Consider the following 19,893-nt stretch of genomic DNA (forward strand, 5'->3'; position numbering starts at 1 on the left):
AGGGAAGAAAAAATCATAAAGGGTGCAGAAACAGGGAGTCTCTGCATAATTTCTAGTTATCAAGAAGTTTCTATAAGGGTGTCATAGCACACGTTGTTTGTGGTCTTTGGAAGTTCAGATTTCATCTGGTCCAAAGAAATTTTGCAAGAGACACAACTGTGGTTTTGGTGGGGAAGGCTGCTGCACGTCAGGACTGCTCTGCGTTCAGCAGTAAGGGTTTCCAGTTAGGGTGCAATGGGGTTTTCCTGCTTTTTTTGGGTGATTTTGGTGCAGGGTGGGGGCTTGTTGAGAAAAGTGTTTTCCTTCTCAAGTGCTTTAATGCAGAAATGAAAGCAGTGACCAAGCAGAACGTGTTCAGAGCTAGGAGGTGAAAGATGTCGTTTTCCTTTTTTAGGGGAAAAAAGGGAAATAACCACAGAGGACATGGTTTAAGAATGGATACTGCCACTGGGAATGGCTAATTGTGGAATTTGTTGGGGTTGTTGTGGAAAAAGATGAGGAGGTGGCTAGCCGAAGAGCTTCGTAGAGTTAATGCTAATACTAGAGGAATATGCTGGAGCTTCCTTTAAACCTGAAAGTCGTCTAGGGTGAATTAGGGGAGGGGAAAAAAGCAGATAGAGAAAGCTAATGTAACCTTTCTTTCACCAGACGTGTCAAGTGTGCCAGATGATGCTGCCCAACCAGTGCAGTTACTGTGCTCACCAGAGGATCCACGCTCACAAGTCTCCGTACTGCTGCCCGGAGTGCGGGGCCGTCTGCCGCTCTGCCTATTTCCAAACTCACGTCAAGGAGAACTGCCTGCATTACTCCCGCAAAGTCGGATTCAGGTTTGTGCAGCTCCGGAGGGTCCGTGCCGAGATGGCAAGAGGGAATGGGAAACTGGGATTCAGATCTTTGGAAATGTGTCTTCCTTACAACAGAAACGAAAGAGGATGTAGCCCGGGCCTGGCGTGGTTTTCTGCATGACAAAACACATTTGAAATGGGGAATTACTAAATGGATTTAAGACGAGGTTTCTGAGAGCAGAAACGATTTTGAGGCAGCTTTAAGCTGAAAGATGCTTGTGCTGAATTCAAGTTGCAGACGGGCGTCTCAGGATTGATATTTACAGCAAAAAGATTGCAGATCTTAATCCTCTAAATCTCTTTAAGGTTTGAACTTATATTTGTCAGTTATAATGGACTGAGGGATGTGTGCCTTCACGAGAAGGGCATAGCTTATTTTCTTGTACGCCCCTACAACTCTCCAAACACTTCTCGTGAACTGAGACAGATGGAGGAAGGCTCCCAGGGTTCTGGATGGGGGTGTGTGTGTGTGCATTGTCTTTTCTCCAGCCAAATTGATTGTTTTAATAAAAGGCATTACTTTTCCCTGCAAGCCTTTCCTCCTTGGCATGTTTAGATCACCTCAGCTGCAGCACAGCTCTTAAGACACAGATGATTTGCTTGGGAGAGGGAGACTAGGTGACCTTTTAAGATTCCTTAAAGTTCTGTTTTTTCTCTGATTGCCATTAAATACTTTGAAATTTGAAATCAATAGGGCAGTTTCTGATCTTGGAGCTGTTCTTTTCAGATGTCTGCAAATTCAGGAAGCCTCCACTGTGTGGTTTGTTCTGAAATCACACAGGTTTTCAAGGGCTTTTTCTTTCAACCGTGAAGACAAGAGACAAATAATAAACCGATTCTGAATTTAATTATATACAGATAAGGTTTTTTTATGTGGGATCTGATTTGAGGGGGCACAGCCCACAACAAAGAATTAATTCCATTGCAAATTAAATGGCTGTGATACTTGGGCTGTTTGAAAATGAGTTAATCTGAGAGAAGGAGGAAAGCTGGAAAAGAAAATGTTTTCCCTGAGATGGAAAAAAGGGAATGGAGTAGATGTCAGAAAACTAACCATGGGTTTGGTGCAGTTCTTTGGACTTCACTGGCACCTGAGAATCCCAAATGCAGGCACAACTTCACTGCGCTGAGCTGCTTGTGTAGCATCCCCATCGATGCCTCGATCAATAATAATGTGTCACAGGGTTACGCTGGCCTGAGCTGCATTATATAGGAAGCTTGGTCTTTTAGCAGCGATCCAGCGCAAGTCCTTTCTCCTCTATTTCCAACCGATGGGCTCGCGGTGTACAGCAGAGCCTGGTCCTGCTCTTAAGTGTATGACCTGGCACTTTTTAAAAACATGATTCATTCCAGATGTCTTACAGTAATATCTTTATGATGCCTTAATCCTTGTCAGCAATGAGAGCTTCCATCCGTCTACAGATGTCATTAGCAAATATCTGCTTTCTGTACCAGGGACATTAATGAAGATCTAAACCAAGACAGAGCTCAAGAATGATACTTACGGATTTTTTAGCTTTACCCAGTTTCTCTAGAAGCTAAATTTCCTTAACTTCTCCTCTAATTCACATCTGCTCAAGCTCATTTGTGAAAACTGAGTCCACTAGACAGGTGAAATTCTGGCTGTGCCATCATTGTTATCCTCCCTGTCTGCTGTGGGGTTGATGTCATTGCCATTGTTGAAAACAGAAGAAATAAATTTTAGTTGCAGAACTGTATCTAGATAATCCGTGGCATCTGCCCTGTAGTCACGTAGCGACTTTACTTCTTTTCTTTCATTTTTGTTATTCGCAGAGCTGAAAAGCTGAGGAGTTCTTTTAAATCCTTCCCAGGATCAGCTCGACTTGTGCTGCTTCTCACTATATCCCTGTTTTTCTTGAATTTCTGATGCATAAGTTTGGTTTTGTTTTTGTGATCAGTCCTTATTCTGTCTCCTTTTCTGCTAGTACCCCACTGCATTCGATTAAATTTGGGGTAAGATTGTTCGATTTGGGTTTTAGTCATGGCTAGTGATTACACTGAAAATGAGAAAGGTCGTCTGCAGTTAAAAATTAAAATCGACAAGCCTGTCCTAAATGCTCCTTTCCACTTGGCTCCAAGTGTCACCTCCCTAACTTTTCCAAGCACCTTCCAGCTGTCCTTGCTGATGCGGGACCCATTCTGCTTGGTGCCATCTGGACAGTTGAGGGGCTGGAAGGTGATGGCAAAGGAAATGTTCAGAGGGTTAAGACAACATCTTGAAGCTTTATCTTCTCTCACAGGATGTTTTCCAAGACTTTTACGCCACCCCTCCTTGCCCTGAGGCTTCTCTTGCAAATTATTCCCCCGTGCTGGGGAGATGATAGCAGAATTTGCAATTTGCAGAAATTACATGGCAAGCCTCTGACATCCTCCATCCTCTTTGTTCTGCTAATTAGTTTACTTTATCAAACTTCGTCCTTCTGGCACTGGGATTCTTGATTACAAAGTGGCTGTTGTTTAAACTTCCATTTACTGTAAATGAAATTAACTCATGATCATTTGACCCTGAGTTAGTACTTATTTCATCCCTAATTCTATATGAGCTACTTACCGAAACCGAACGTAATGCAGAACCATCTCTTGTTAGTTCAGGGAGTGTTTGTGGAAGAAGCTCGTCGGATATTCCTGGAGGTACCAGCCAGACCTTACTGTCAGGCTTCACATTTGTTCTTCCATTTATACTTGGGAATTTATTTTTCCATAATAACACGGTTCCTGGTGTTACTATAATAGAAAGTCTCTTTCCCCGTCTCACGTGAATAAGGATCAGGCTCGAAGGCAGAGCTACCCAAGCGGAACATTTTCACACTTCCCCAAAGATGACACCAGCTGTTGTCACCGCTTCCCTCTCTAAATTTAAGAAAACAGCATTTCTGTGTATATTTTGAGGGGAGAGGGTTTGGCTCCTTCAGGCTGCCTTCTGCCTAACCGTCTTTTGAAGTGTAACTTCAAAGCACGGGCTTGTTTCCTAAACACTGTCGGGAGGCTGGTTTGGAGGGAAGGATAATCTAGCGGCTTGTTTGTTTTTGATATGGGCTTGGAGCTCTTCCAGTTGCTCGATAGCTGGGGTCCATCTGCGACGGCAGCGTCCGTGCCGCCGCCGAACACACAAACCCTAACAGCGCTGTGGGCAAACAGCAGACCTCAGAATGAAGGAAAAAAGATATTTATAAGGCGGCTTAACTCCAGGCTCACCGGAGGAAGTTATCCCTCATGTGTCTCTCACATCCAACTAGGACAAGCGCTGGCCCCCTGGATGGCCTGGCTGAGCTCCTCCGCTGCAGTGGTCCGTACGTGCAGTGCTGGCTTAAGCAGAGATCCACCATTAGTCATTTTCATCCACCGTTAGTCATTTTGATTGAATCTTCTTAGGAGAGGCTGTTCTGGTCCCGGATCAGCATAGGTGCTCCTATGGGGATGGTAAACCCTGCGGCTGATGTGGCTGAGGCAGGCAAGGGCGGGTGTCTGCATCCTCCTGTGCCCGTGTAGTGTTGGTGTGTGGCTGCTCTCCGAGCACAGCGGGCGGATGGGTTCTCGGGAGGAGCGTTAAAGTTAAAAATAGTAACGCTGGCAGTTGTTGCCGCCTTGGGGGACTATCAGACGAGGCCTGTCGCGGGCATGCGTGGGGAGGAGAGGCAGGCTGGGACCGGCGGGGTGACCCTGGCTCTCCTCTTGGCCCCGGGTCCATGTTTTCAGCTGCTGAGAAGAATCCTTTGGCTCCATGTGCAACCTCTCCTTCTTCCTCTCTCTCCTCCCAGAGCATCCATCCAACTCCCAGACAAGCACTTTCCAGGCAACACCTGTGTCTTAATGATTTTAATGAGCTTAATCAGTTCCTTGGGTGTTTCTGTTGCTGTTTTCAGTATCTTTGCTGTTGCTGTCTTTATCTTCTAGTGCTTTGGAGTATGAGAAGCAATTGTACAGGGTTACTGAATATTTTCTGGCTGAATATTCTTTTTATTTTGGTCTGGGAACGGTATTTATGCTGCTTATTGTTACCTGGAGTAACAGGTAACAGATACTTTTCACAGAATCACAGATTCACAGATTGGTAGGGGTTGGAAGGGACCTCTGGAGATCATCTAGTCCAACCCCCCTGCTAGAGCAGGATCACCTAGAGCGGGTTGCACAAGATCGCGTCCAGGCGGGTTTTGAATCTCTCCAGAGAAGAAGACTCCACAACCTCTCTGGGCAGCCTGTCCCAGTGCTCGGTCACCCCCAAAGTGAAGAAGTTTTTCTTCATGTTGAGATGGAACTTCCTGTGTTCCAGTTTGTGCCCGTTGCCCCTTGTCCTGTCACTGGGTACCACTGAGAAGAGTCTGGCCCCTTCTTCTAGAATTTCTAGCCCCTTCTTATAAGTATCTTCTTTAGATATTGATAAGTGTTGATCAGATCCCCTCTCAGTCTTCTCTTCTCCAGACTGAACAGCCCCAGCTCTCTCAGCCTTTCCTCATTGGAGAGATGCTCCAGTCCCCTCATCATCCTTGTAGCCCTCCGCTGGACTCTCTCCAGTAGTTCCCAGTCTGTCTTGAACTGGGGAGCCCAGAACTGGACACAGAACTCCAGATGTGGCCTCACCAGGGCAGAGTAGAGGGGGAGGAGAACCTCCCTCGACCTACTGGCCACGCTCTTCTTCATGCACCCCAGGACACCGTTGGTGCTCTTGGCCACGAGGGCACATTGCTGGCTCATAGATAACTTGTTGTCCACCAGGACTCCCAGGTCCTTCTCCGCAGTGCTGCTTCCCAGGAGGTCAACCCCCTGACCTGTACTGGTGCCTGGGGTTATTCCTTCCTGGGTGCAGGATCCTACACTTGCCCTTGTTTAATTTCATGTGGTTCCTCTCCACCCAACTCTCCAGCCTGTCCAGATCTCGCTGAATGGCAGCGCAGCCTTCTGGTGTGTCAGCCACTCCTCCCAGTTTGGTATCGTCAGCGAATTTGCTGAGGGTGCACTCTGTCCCCTGTCCAGGTCACTGATGAATATGTTGAACAAGACCGGACCAAGCACTGACCCTTGGGGCACACCACTAGCTACAGGCCTCCAACTAGACTCTGCGTGGCTGAGCACAACCCTCTGAGCTCTGCTGTTCAGCCAGTTCTCAACCCACCTCACTGTCCACTCATCCAACCCACACCTCCTAAGCTTGCCTATGAGGATGTTGTGGGAGACAGTGTCAAAAGCCTTGCTGAAGTCAGGGTAGACAACATCCACTGCTCTCCCTTCCTCCACCCAGGCGGTCATGCCATCATAGAAGGCTGTCTGATTGGTCAGGCATGATTTCCCCTTGGTGCATCCATGTTGACCACTCCTGATAACTTTTATGTCAGTTCTTCACTTGTACCTATGGCAGAATTGGCTTTTACAGATACAGGGCTGGCATTTTGCTGAACCACATCTTCCTTTATTCTTTCTGGGTTGTTTTAATCTCTGAAGGCTTCTTTTGTAGGTCTTGTTTGCTTGTCACTAACATCTAGTTGTGAGATCTGCCTGGCTTGTGAATTCCTGTATCATGTTCCTCCTTGATTCTTCCATGTTGCTATTGAAGAGACTGAACGAGGAGCCACTGTAGCCTGGTGCTTGCCTCCATCTGCGCCGCTTTGCGTGTGTGTTGGAAGCAACGCTGTGGCTGTAACTCGGCTCTTTCTTTGTGTGTCCCTCAGGTGCATCCATTGCGGAGTTGTCTTCATGACCCTTGCCATGCTGAAAGCACACATCCACGAGAAACACTGCGAAGTCTTCCACAAGTGTTCTTTTTGCCCGATGGCCTTCAAGTCGGCCGACAGCACCACAGCTCACATGACCAGCCAGCACCCAGCAGAGCCTCACAAGACTACTCAGTAAGTATCCTGGGTTTATCTCTTCTTCTTCTTTGATGGGTAGCTCCAGGATTCCCCCTTTTCCTCCCATTTTTTTTTCTATTTTTGGTTTCTGTCCTCATCTGAGAAGATCTGCCATTTTGTCTGCCAGCAGGGGTCCGTTCCTAGCCACAGCGTGCTCTCCTTGGTGCAAACACGGTCTCCTCCGTAGACGGAGAGGAGTTTGGGCAGGGAAGAGCTGAACATTCGTAAAAGGAACTTAATTTTCGCCTCTTTGTCCAGCAGGACCCACAGTGGCACCTCTTGGTAGGTGGCTCCAGGGCAGCTGCTGCGGACACTGGAAGAGGAGAGTTACACCATGCAGCATTGCCCCCAGAAATCACTAGAGAGAAACCTCCTTTTTTTTCCACTCTGTATCTTTCCCCTCCAAGCCTCGAGCTAGTGCAGAAAATGTGTGCTTTAGGGGAGGAGCTATGGAAAGGTGGGATTGAAAGTAATGTGTAGCTAGCTAGTATACTTTGAGTCTGCTCCCATCTGTCTGCACTTACCAACACACACACACACACACACACGCACGTAGGTAGTTATGCATATGCATAGAAGTAAAGTTATTTTTGGAAAGCTGTGGTATGTGCCTGAGGCATTTTGTTGTTCTTCCAGTTGAGTAAATGGTTCAGTTGTCCACGTGGGTGTGTGTTGACAACACATTGAGAGCACAGCCCTCCTCAGAAGCCCATCCCTTTCTGAAGTTGCTGAGAGAACTTTTTCCACTGTTGTTCTTAAGATAACTAATGAAGAGAGACTGAGTTTACTTTTTTTTCAATTGTTCCAGGGTGATCTACAAATGCTCTTGTGAGACAGTCTTTAACAAGAAGAAGCTGCTCCAAGAGCACTTCCAGCAGAACACCAACAAGTTGTTAGTGGGAGTGTTTAAGTGCCCACAGTGTCAGCTGGTGTATATGCAGAAACAGCAGTTAATGCAGCACGTTAAGGTAGGTAACTCCCACCTCTTACCGATACGAGGTCCTACTTTTTGAGTTCACAGAGAGTTTACATCAACTGTGTGAGGAAATTGGGTGAAGCACTGGAAGGTTCTTGAGGAATATTAGTGGAAAAATAGACTACAATGATTTACAGTATTATCTGGAAGCATCAGTAGAGCATTTTGTGTTAGTTGGTAATAATGCAGGCAGTTACTCTCACCTATATGTAATTTAACCTTATGACAAAGGGTTGTTTTCTACTGGTAAATCTTTTTGATTTTTAACTGTTCTATATTAAACCCAAGGAAGTGATTAAACAGGGGTGGGAGCTTTATCTTTGGTTGGGAGACAGGGAGAAGTATTCTCTGCCCACAGTGTTACTCAATTTATATAATGAAAGCTGAATCTCCCTCTTTTGGGTGCTGACCTGGAGAGTTTTGGCCCCTTTGCAGCTGCCTCAACGAGAGGCTGCATGGGATTTAACTCCCGTTCCCCTGGCTGCTCCACTTGCCTGCAGAACCACACCAGATTGCAAGAGGGGAGTGACGGAGACAGAAGCGATCGCCCTGGAGGTACCAGCCTCACTGGCACCACTGGGGCTGCTCCAGAAGATGGTCTGAAATGGATAGTTGTGTGCAACAGCAGAACTTGGTGGAAATGGTCGTCTGGAGAGTGCTTCGAACCTGCCCTCCCTCAGTAACGGATCATATTGCAGTTTACGGTCCGACTTGATGATCTTAAAGGTCTTTTCCAACCTAAATGATTCTGTGATTCTATAAGCACTGCAATAATCTCAGTATCACTCATCGCTTTTATACATATGAAAAGCCGGTTATTGTCGATTTCGTGGTGGTTTCTAGGGGGATGCATGTGAGGACTTGCAGATCTGTGTAAGCGCCACATTTTTCTGTTGTCTTAGTCAATATGTTTCTATGTACAGTGTCTAACAACACTGCCGTGGAAACCCTCTCAGAAGATTTCTTGGTGGCATTCTGAAGAAAGAGCTTGCAAAGTCTTATTTCCCTTTGATTAGGAAAAAAAGTGACATAATTTTTTTAATCAGTGACTTTATTTTGTTTATACTTAAAAAGCAAGAAGATTCGTTAGCTCACTCCTAAAAGCAAAAACCATTCAAAACTACTCCTTTGCTCTCTCCCCCATGCCTTTAACTTGCAAATCTGGAAATGCTTTGCATGCAGTAATGAATTAAAATTTGAAGCCTTCCTGTGAAGTCGATGATTGCTAATCTTCCTGTATTATAGCTAGGAAAATAGAGTTGAGATTAAGGCTGGTGCCTTCAAAGAGGCATTCAACCCCAATGCTAAAAGACGGGCTTGAGTTGAGGTACACAACTCCTTGCCACTCATTTGCAAATCCCACGCCCAGGGACTTGCCTGCAGCAGTTTGTGCAGTGCACCCTGATGTCTCCACTACAAAACTTTTGTCTTTTAGCTGTATTTGGCCATCTACAGGTCTTCGAGATGGTAATTGAAGAAGGCTTTGTCTGTGGCAGGGTAGTAATTGCACAAAGCCATCTCATCTCCTATCAGATCCTGCTCCTTTATGCAATATAGAATTTATAGGAGGTGCTGTCTAATGTGTGCCTGCATGCAAAATAAGGAAACCGTGTGCCTTCTCATCTTTCCTGGCTTTCAGATGTTGAAGTGTAAGAGTAGGAGTTAGAAGGTCTGGTTCCTGTTATTGATTCTGCAGAGAAGTCAGTTCATTTTTCTGAGCTCCTTTTTTTTTCCCCCCAGTGGTGTAATAGCAGGAGAAATGGAGCGATGGGTACTAATGTACTCTTTGCTCAGAAAACCCTCTTGAGATTTCCAGATGGGGAGAAAGGTGAACTGTTCGTGTTACCCCAAATAGCTGGCAGTGCTGTGGAGCAGCTGCCATGGCATGAAAGAGCTTCTGCGGAGGTCAGCTGGATCAGGTGCAAAGCACGCGGGCTTCTCGGATGAGACCTTGTGTTTTGAAGTTTGTTTGGTGTCTAACCCACAGAAAGACTTCCAAAGGCCTGGGGCCTTCGTGTGTTGAAACTTTACCCGTTATTAATTACCATGCACAATTAAACCTCTAAATTATCCTTTTGTGTGGATGAACTGTTGTTGTTCCTAGGGGAGTTTCTTGAGGTTTCTTTGGTATGTTGCTATTTTACTTGCTTTTGCTTTCCCACAGCTCTTCGTTTCTGGATTATTTTCCTTATGTTCAATTTTCTTTGTTAAAATAACTTTTTGGGGGACTTTGGATTTTGGCCTGTTGAACAACCAAAGGGCCTGGAGACATATTCCTTATAAGGCTGGTTTCTGGCTTTACGCTTGCTTTTATTTGTCAGGAGCAAAGTTTTGAACCGTGAAAATGTAAATAGCAATAGACGGTGTGGACTTGAAGAAAGTAGGGCTGGAGAAACCGAGAGCTCATCTCTTCCCGTCCCTTGAGCAAAGATGAAGCAGCTTTGGAGCCTCCAAGATAACAGCAAACATTTCATTCAGAGCTTACCAAAGCTCTGTATTTTTAGAGCTTAGGCTCTTGAAATAATGACAATTAACATTTCTCTTCCATTACATCTTCTCTGTTTAACCAGAGTTCTCAGAACTCACCCAAGATGTTAAACAGGCAGCACCAAGGAGCTGCTGTTGTCATGCAGGAAAACATAAATAGAAGCTTCATGTTTCTTGGGAAAATCTCTTGCCGGGGAAAGCACTGCAGCCAGCTTCAAAGGGAAATGGGAAGACCTGCAGGAGCAAGACATCAACATATTGTTTTGGGGGATGGGGAGCTTAAATTATTTATTTAAATACTAAATGTTATTTGTTTATAAATAAAGGTGTATAATATGAATTACATATAAACGTTACCTGTGATTCCATTATTATTGTTATCCAGGGTGTTCATGGAGTCCCCCAAAATCCTGAGGAGCTCTCAAACTTTCGACAGAAATCTGAGAAGGCATCAAGGCACCAGGTTCATACCCCACCAAAGGAGCTGTCGGTAGCCAATGGGACTTCCCACTCCCCTCTGCTGAGGAAGGACATGAGGGTGGAAGTACACAATCCCGAATCCAAGTCCAGACTGAGAAGAACTGGTTGGACTTGCAAGGAATGTGCACAGTGGATCCCTGATCGGGAAACCTATGTGTCCCACATGAAGAGAAGCCATGGAAGGGTAAGGACTCAGATGAAACACTTCAACTAGGTAACAAGAGATTTTTAGGAAAAGAGTCTGATAATCCTTAATATTTGGGGCAAAAAAGAAACCGAGAATCTGTTTGCCAGCTCACTGAGGAGAAAGCTCAGGGCCAGAACAAAAAAAAATTATGTAGCCTGTGGTAAGCACACTTTCTGTCCTTGATCGTACACTCTACAACCTGCGTACCGCATCCTCTTGACTCTTCCTTCTCCCACTGCATCTCATGTCAGGCTTCCTCTTTGGCTCGTCTGGGTAAGTGGATGGAAAGTTGTGTCTTCTCCAGTTACTGGTTCAACAGCCTGATCTGAACTACGTAGACTTAAAGTTACAGAAGGACATACAGTTCCTCCACATGATGTATTGTTCGGTAGATATCACTACATGTACCTGGGGAAGAGTAACAGACTTGTGCAGTGTGCAGAGTTATCGTTATAAGAACTGTAAATCTCAATTTTGTTGGTTTCATCCAGCTTAAGCCTTGTGTTGTCTTGACCTATTTCTGTCAAGCTAATCCTTGCTCGCTGGCAGAACGTAGGCCAAGATGTTGTGTGCAGCCAGATTTCTTAGTACTTTGGCATCAGAACTTCTTGTTCGATATACTGAGGTACCCTTCTCGAGTCCCATGAGCAGAGGCTGTGGAAGTCTGGATCATGGTCTTTGATTCCTTGATTGGGGAGTGCTGGATTGTCCCGCTTGATAAGTATCAAGAGAAGATGGGGGCAGGGTGAGAATGCTGGATTTTCCCATTTTAATTCTGTAGAATTAGGAAATTTGCCAAATATTTGTGTTCAATACATATATGTATTCATTAAACAAGTCTAAGAAGATTTTAAATGGAACGCATGCAGGTTGTAGGAAGGACTGGAGGAGGAGGAGGCTAGTTACGGGGCAGTTGCGTAGTGGGACATGGATATCATACATGGATAACAAGCGGGACTATATGATGCTTTTTAACATCTTGCCCTTTTATTGTGCTGAATTATGAGGAGAGAGAAGGGTAAGTGGGCTTGCACTTCACACTGGGGTCCTGCCTTCTTCTGGGGCAGAAGGGACCTTCCACTGAATTAATTCTGCAGAGGGTCCTGTAGTGAAGTGAGCCCACAGGACAAGCAGTTAATGCAATTGCTATTAAAAATAAAAAATAAATCAAGCATGTGCTTTAACTAGTCCTGTTTTTTATAAGACTAGTGCTGGTATTAACCACCTGTTGGGCTGAGTATAAGTGGGACCCCAAAATCTCAGTGATCTTTGTCAGTGGAAGAGAGACTTCTTGCACCTGAGAGGTAAGGTCCAGGTGAAGAGCATGGGAATGTCAGAATCCAGTCAGTGCCTTCCATTCCCTGTTATTAAAAGATATTTCTGTTCTTCTGCTAGTCTATGAAGAGATATCCCTGTCGACAGTGTGAACGCTCATTTAATGCCTCCAACAGTCTGCGTAGACACATCCGCAATAATCACGACACAGCAAAGAAAGTTTATACTTGCTGGTACGTACTGAACGCCACTTTTCAAAATTGTTTTCAACGACACGCTAATCCTTCAAGTTTGGAAGCCCTTTGTAATAGATCGTGTCTGCTCCTGTCTACTCCAGGCTGTAAGTTACTGAGGGAGAGTGAGAAGAAGAGTATGTTAAACATGAAAGACTTGGTGGCTAAAATAAGTCCTTGCTTTTGACTCCACAATGCCCTTTGGAAACTTAGGGTAAGGTTTGATTTGAGATCTGCAGGTGCAAATTGAGAATTATATTGTGCACCCTTGTGCAATAGCCGATAAAATATCAGGCCAGTCTTTCGCTGCTTTGTGGTTGGTGTAGTCATGCATCACTCTTGTGCCTTCCTCGTGAAAAATGTGGTACAAAAGGTCTGTAAAATCCTAATGAACCAGGGCACTAGATCTTGCCACCACTCTACACAGGCAGACCTGACTGCACAAGCTGCAGGGCAATGGAGAATTAAGCCTGCTGGATTTGCTTGGGAAGACGCACCTCAGAGTTGGAAAATGGATTTGGAGACTTCAGACGAGCTATGTAAATCAGCAGTGAATGAAAGTCATTGCTGGTGAACATACTTGTTGTGGTTTAACCCGGCAGGCAGCTAAAACGACCACATAGCCGCTCGCTTGCTCCTTGCCCCCAGTGGGATGGGGGAGAGAATTGGAATGTAAAAAAAAGGTAAAACTTATGGCTTGAGATAAAGACAGTATAATAGGACAGAAAATAATATATAATAATAATAATAATATACGAGTGATGCACAGCACAATTGCTCACTTCCCAGAGGCGATGCTCAGCTAGTTCCTGAGCCACACTGCCTCCCAGCCAACTCCCCAGTTGTATACAGAGCATGACGTCATACGGTATGGAATATCCCTTTGGCCAGTTTGGGTCAGCTGTCCTCACTGTGTCCCCTCCAGCTTCTTGGGGCCCCTCCAGCTTCTCATTGGCAGGGCAGTATGAGAAGCTGAAAAGTCCTTGGCAACAACTAAAAGCATCAGTGTGTTATCAACATTATTCTCATCCACTACACCAGCTACTAGGAAGAAAATAAACTCTCTCCCAGCTGAAACCAGGACAATATCTTAACTGTGAATACAGTCTCAGTTCAGGACAAAGCCCGCTGCTTACAAAACTGCCTCTACAACTGCTGCGTTCTCATCTACTGTTGCAGAATAAGTCGTATACCGAGCGACCGTGCAGACTTGCTTCCTGTCTCATTCTGAGACATCCTTCTGAAACGGCATTAAAGCACATTTGTGTCGGAAGGGAAGTTTGCAGTGATGTAGGTTGGGCAATTTTTTTTATTTGACTAAAATTTTAGTTTAATGCAAGTGTTTCAGAAAAGTGTGCTGTCACTTTACTGCACTTAAGTTACTAAAGGCCTGTCTTGAGGAGTACATCCCTCAGGTACTTTATTTCTTTGGACTGCCTAGTGAGCCACAGTAGCTTTTAGTAAATGGATCAAGTATTGCCATCACCTCTGGGGCCCGATAGGAATACATTCCTGATGCATTTTTCAGCCAGGACTTATAAACTTTCCATTTCTTATAACTGTGCTCTGACTTGGAACCTTTGGAGAAGATGAAATGTTGGTTCCAAGTATGTTTCGTTCTGCTTTAAGTTTGTGGGTGATGGTCTTTGGAGTTATGTGTACCTGATTTGTATAAATCTATTCTCTCTGGATCAGTTGTTTTCAAAGTGGAGTGTATTGGAATCAAAATTAACATAAGGCCTAGCTGGGAAGAAGGATTTGTATAGAAATTCCTAACAACCTGGGACATGCCAGCCTGCTGTATGCGTTAGCTTGTACAGGCCCTGGAGTCCAGTTTTTCTGTTACTTTTGAGCACGACACATGGTTGTGGATCCACAGCTTCACCCAAGGGTCCATGGTCATGACATGCTTACTGCAGAGAAGACACAGCTAGAAATTCCAGTGAATTGTGATTGTGTTTAATTCTCAAGCTTGTAGTTGCTCCTTCTCAAAATCTGTTGATGACGTCTTAATTGGACAGTGGTTGCGCTCTCTTTAATCGTTGTAGTGGGAGACTTACTGAAATCACAGCACTCTTCAAATGAAACCTCTTCCTTGAAATACTCATCCCAACAGCTGCTCTTTGTTTGGATCCGAGCTCTTGTGTTCAGTCTCCCCTTTGATCCCTCTTAGTTTGTCCAGAGTGCTGTTCTAAAAATCTCCTCCATGACTGCAAATCCTCCCATCTCTTTGAACTCTTCCTCTGCTCCTTTCTGCACTCTGTAAGGCATCACACCTCCCCGCTGCTCCTTCTCTTTTCCGTTGGTTGCTGGTGTCCATTTTCCTTCTTCCCACCAGGCAGTTTGTATCAGTCTGTGCTGTTACTCCCTTCAGGGGTTTTGACGCCTTAACTTCGTGTCGCCCTCTTTTCCTGGATTTCCATGTGAAGCATGAGTAAAATTTGTTGTTGATCCAACAACTGAGTATTTTTGTGACTCTGGCATGCTGTCTTGTAGGTGACCTCCCTCTGGCTTCTCACACTTCAAGCTGTGATCTCCCCTTCTCCCCTTGCCCTGCTTAGGTCTCTGCCTTCTGTTAAATTTGTGGGGAGAAACCAGTGATGGAGGACTTGCTTGAACACCTTCCTGCCAAGTTTGTCACTGGAGTAATTCAGGTTAGGAAAGCATCTTTCCCTGCTTACATGAAAAGAATTCTAAATTAGGACAAACTGCAAAATGTTCCAAGGTTTTGTGTATTTCCTTTCATAATTCACTTGGTTATTGTTATAAGAACTTGCTCTTATTTTCCAAGTCTTAAGTACAAACTGTCTGGTACGCTTGATTTTCAACATGTTTATTTTTGATAAATACCACTTAATAACTTCTCATCTTTCTTCCATAAGGGAGAAAAATTCCATCATCATTAAATATTGATTTATCATCTAAGCGGTTCCTGTTAAAAAACAGAAGTATTCAATGAGCACGTCTGTATTTTCACATCATTACTGTTGTTTAATTTCCATCTAGTTACTGGAAGATCAGTAGGAATTATCTTCTCTCCTTTTAAAAGATGTCTCTGTTGCCCAGAGACACTTCATCTCCTCTCCATTGGTTTTTGTCTCTCACTGCCTACATTTCAACTGCAATTTGTGCATTTCAGAGAAGCCTGCTGTTACTTGCCTCGTTGCTTGGGTCAGTGCGTAGTTGATGGACCTTCTCCGTGTCACGCTGGTGGGCAGCAGAAGAGTACAAAGTCAATCTTGGGTTTCCCAGTTGTTAACGGAGACCTCTGTGTACTTCACCCTGCTACAGGGGGGTGGTTTATGTGTCTGCGAGACCTGGTGCTTATTTCCAGTAGACCTCGGTCATCCCAGTGTGAAGGATGGCACAGCCCCTTCACACCTCCTTTTGAAACGTCACCCATGCTCTCCGGCAGCTCTTGAATTCTACGAAGTTTTAACGTGAATAGTTACATATAAACGATGCGTTCATGAGTGTTTCTGCCTAGGTTATTGATATTAAAGTTGGAAGTTCAGCAGTTTTGTAAGAATTTTGAGTGTGTTATGATACATGTGGTCTTGTAGATGGGATGCTGTACTGGTGCTTGGGAAGGCTGGGTGCAGAACCCAATTGTGCTGCAGCCTCCTCGGTGTTATACAAGTCATGATCTGTGCATAGGTCTCTCATCTGAGAGTCATTTTTCTCCCATGCGTTTTCCATCTTGATTATTTATCTTGTACTTGTGTAGCATGTATCACAGTGGGCCTGATCTCCGTGAGTCCCTGTATTTAGTACCACACTGTAAATAAGACGTGCCCTGCTTTCATTCTCATTCATGCTTACTGTGGTAAATTCTAAGCTATTCTAGATTTCTCTTAGGGGTAATGTTTTATTATTAAAACATTGATTTGCTGCATATTTTGGTAATCTAATAGTACATTAGTCACCAGCGTCTGTCTCCAATGACACCTATTGGTTTAGCACATAACGAAGAGCTGTTTGGATGGAAACGAACAGAGCTGGGCATTTCGTCTAATAAATTTTCTCCTTTTTTGTATTTCCAAGGTACTGCACAGATGAAAATCAGACATTTCCTCAGCCGTTCATGCTGGAGAATCACATCAGCCTCATGCATGGCATCAAAAACCCAGACTTATCCCAGATGGCCAAAGCAAAAGCTCCAGAGAGAGACACAGCAGAAGTAACTGATACATTTTCATTGAAAAATAAATGTACTTGGCGAGTAGCTGTTCACTGGGGGTGTTACGTTGAGCCACAGCCCTGTGGCAGTCAGGCCCTCTCGTCCACATGGCAGATTTCCTTCCCCTCCTCACAGCTGAGCTGCAGCAGCACCAGGGCAACATATCGTGCATTTTCCAAGATATTCTTGAATGCGTGGCCCTGTGTTTTTACTGGCCTTTTTTCAGTCTACTTTGTAACCAGGTCTAATTTAGGTTTGTTATTACCCTTGTTTTCACCTGCAACTCTCTTCATGAGCCTGGTACATTTTTCCTCTTTCTCCCTTGTTTTTTCTACTAGTTGCAAAAGATTTTTGTTTTAAAATACTTATTAGATCCATTATTACCTACGAGAACTGCATTCCTCCTAAGTAGGACTCTGCAATTTTTTTTCAGCAAATTTAACTACTACTTTTATTTCGGGTTGGTTTTGAGTGGAGGGTTGGATGATTGGGCTTCTTCGCTCCATTTACTTTAAAAATACACGTACATTTTCCGTATCACTGCAATTTTTCATTTGTCTGTAACCCTATAAGCTGTATCCTAAACAAAGACTGCTCAGTGCTGCTGGATGAGGAGATAACAAAACCACACGAAGGGACATATGCAAGTGAACCATCATCCTCTTGGGAGGAGAGGCACGCTGCAGGATTATGAGACAGGGGATGAGTTAACGAGAGGTGCCATGAAGAAAAAGGCCGAGTGGAGGGGAAAACATTCAGAGTTAAATCTGAGAAGGCGTGTCTGGGCTAACGAACATCTCCATGTCCCTGCTCTGTGGGCTCCTCCATCCCACACCAGGTTCACATCCTCTTTCCCCATCCTGTTTCTGCCCAGCCAACCCCTCCCAGGTCTCCCATCTCACGTGGCAGGACAGCAGTTGAGATCCTGCATGTTGGGGTGAGGTGTTTGGGTACTGGTAGGAAAGGTGGTGCACAGGAGTCCCAAGGCGTGGCTTCATTTAGTTTGTATCAAAATACCAATGTGTATTCACCCTCTGACGTCTTCAGATACACGTGGAATTTAGCGCTGCTTCTTACGTGGGTTCGAACAATAAAGTAACTTTTAAATCTTATTTTTTTAAGGCAAAATCTCCAAAGAGGATGGCAATGGATGAGCTGGGTCAGGCAGAGACCGCTGCGGATTCAGACGCGCCGCCAGCCAAAAAACTGAGAGCGCATTGGAAATGCGCTAAATGCGGATTTGCAACAGACGTCAGTACTGAGTTTCAGGAACACATACCTCGGCACAAGACAGACAGCTCCACCTACCAGTGCTTGTTCTGCGGCTTGTGCTACACCTCTCACATCTCTCTGAACAGACACCTCTTCATTGTTCATAAAGTAAAAGATGAGGAGGAGGAGGAGGAAGAAGAGGGGGAAGAGGAGGAGGAGGAGGAAGATGAGAGGCAGAAGTTACAAAGGGAGATGAGCGAGAACGGACATGAGGGGTATAACGGTGAGATGAACACTACGGTGGAAGAAGAAAACCTGAAATGCAAAGAGTGCAAAAGTGACTCAGCTCTTTGTGAACACAGTCAGACGTGTGGCGTGGAGGGTCCTAATAGCACCTCGCAGAACAATCATTCAAAGTCTCTTAAGACTTAAAAACAAAAAAAACCCTTTTGGTTGGTCGGGGGGGTTTGCTGGGGGGTTTTTACTCAAAATAAGGGTGGGGACGGGGCGAATCTTTGAAATATTCTGTTGATTTCTTGGGATGGACATTGCTTTCCGTTAACTTCTATTTGTAAGGGAAATTTAAAAAAGATAAAAAAACAAACCCTGCCATTGCATCCTAAGCACTAACTCTCTGCCAGACCAGAGAGGTGAAAAGGGAAAGCAGGGCAGGAATCCTCGCTGGAGCTTGTCCAACTCCTGAGGATCAAGGAGCACTTTCTGCAGCTGCAGTTTCCTTAAGATGAGCTCTCTTCTTGGAGTGTGCACTGCCTCAGCCTCTGCCCGGAGCCCCAGCCTTGCCTTCCCTCTCTCGCTTTCTTTCTCCTTCTATTTATGGCTTTTTTTTTTTCTCTTCCCATCCTGCTTTTGTTTTACTCATTTTAACTCATAACGCTGTCTCAGCAAAACACGCTTGTCAGGACCGTGCTGGCCAATCCGGGATCTTCTGTGTTAACACGGGACGCGTTCAAGCTGTAAGTTGTGCTAATTTTTCTTTTAATTGCCCAAATAACAACCTTATTTTCCAAAAGGCAATTTAATGAAATGTCTTGGACGTGAATCATCCTCAAAGAGAATTTTGTAGCCCCTGTTCTCTTGGGTGAGCACAGCTCAAAGCCACTGTCGCGTTCAGGAGACGGCGGTGCCCCTTGGGGACTCGCTGGCTGCACGTCAGTGGAGTTGCGCTGCCGGAAGCCGTCCCAGTGGGTGCAGCTGGGCCTGGTGCTCGGTGGCTCATCCCGGTGGGGAGCTCAGGCAGAGCCGGGCGGCAGGTTGGCACCATCCCAGAAGGGGAAAACATCCCTCGCCGCTCTCCATGGCATCGGCTGGAGCAAAACCATCCCGGCACTCCTGACGGCATCGGCTCGGTGCCAGGGCTCCCTGACCGGCTCATTTTGAGCTGCTGCGGCAGAGGAGGGGAGCAGGAACTGCCATCCCATGGTGCTGCGAAGGCTGGTGCTCCGTCAGTAGCTCTTCCAGGAACCGCCGGCCCACGGTGCTGCGAGGGTTGGTGCTCCATCAGTAGTTCTTCCAGGAACCGCCATTCTGCGGTGCTGCGAGGGCTGGCACTGTGTCAGTCGCTCTTCCAGGAACTGCGGTGCTGCGCGGGCTGGCGCTCCGCCGGTCACTCTTCCAGGAACCGCGGTGCTGCGCGGGCTAGCGCTCCATCGGTCGCTCTCCTGCCGCGGCTCTGCGTTACCTGTCACTTGGGAGACGTTTCTTTCCATGTAGTCATATTGACTCTCTTTCCTCACTCGTTCCCCCATCACACACGCGCTTCGTGTAATATAAATATCTTCCATACCATTATTTTTTATTATGTTGAGCCAGAACCCTGCTCATTATTGTTTACTATGACGATGTTTAAATAATTTAAGAACTATTTATCTTATTGCATTCGGATCGCTCACCTTCTCGTCTCGACGTGTTTTGATACGAACAGTTTGGACTCTTTGTATTTTTTGATACGGTGTACGTTAGCCTAGGGGATGTTTTACCAGGTAGCCTACGTAGAGTTAAGGATAGCAGGGGGCACTCCCGAGCCATCACGTATCTATTTAACCCGCAGCGGCGTTTGTGCCTTGCTATGATGTTTACTTCAAAGTATTGCAAATAAAAGCATCCAAGGGTGCCTGCCTGGGCGTCGTTCTTACC

General features: G+C 45.4%; 1 protein-coding gene across 3 annotated transcripts in view; it reads left to right on the top strand.

Moving 5' to 3' along the window:
* Window positions 1-19,869, top strand: part of ZNF592 (zinc finger protein 592) — a 41,968-nt gene extending 22,099 nt beyond the window's left edge. For 2 of the 3 annotated variants that reach the window (XM_054836346.1, XM_054836345.1), the window contains exons 4-10: window positions 649-827; window positions 6,530-6,706; window positions 7,518-7,677; window positions 10,558-10,836; window positions 12,235-12,347; window positions 16,392-16,527; window positions 17,650-19,869. In XM_054836346.1, the coding sequence (XP_054692321.1) occupies window positions 649-827; window positions 6,530-6,706; window positions 7,518-7,677; window positions 10,558-10,836; window positions 12,235-12,347; window positions 16,392-16,527; window positions 17,650-18,171 (1,566 nt within the window). In that variant the 3' untranslated portion in view covers window positions 18,172-19,869. The remainder of the gene's footprint in view (window positions 1-648; window positions 828-6,529; window positions 6,707-7,517; window positions 7,678-10,557; window positions 10,837-12,234; window positions 12,348-16,391; window positions 16,528-17,649) is intronic. The other variant, XR_008578571.1, reaches the window with a different exon arrangement.
* Window positions 19,870-19,893: the final 24 nt, after the last annotated feature.

The sequence above is a fragment of the Grus americana genome, chromosome 10 (genome assembly GCF_028858705.1).
Source record: "Grus americana isolate bGruAme1 chromosome 10, bGruAme1.mat, whole genome shotgun sequence".
NCBI lineage: Eukaryota > Metazoa > Chordata > Aves > Gruiformes > Gruidae > Grus > Grus americana.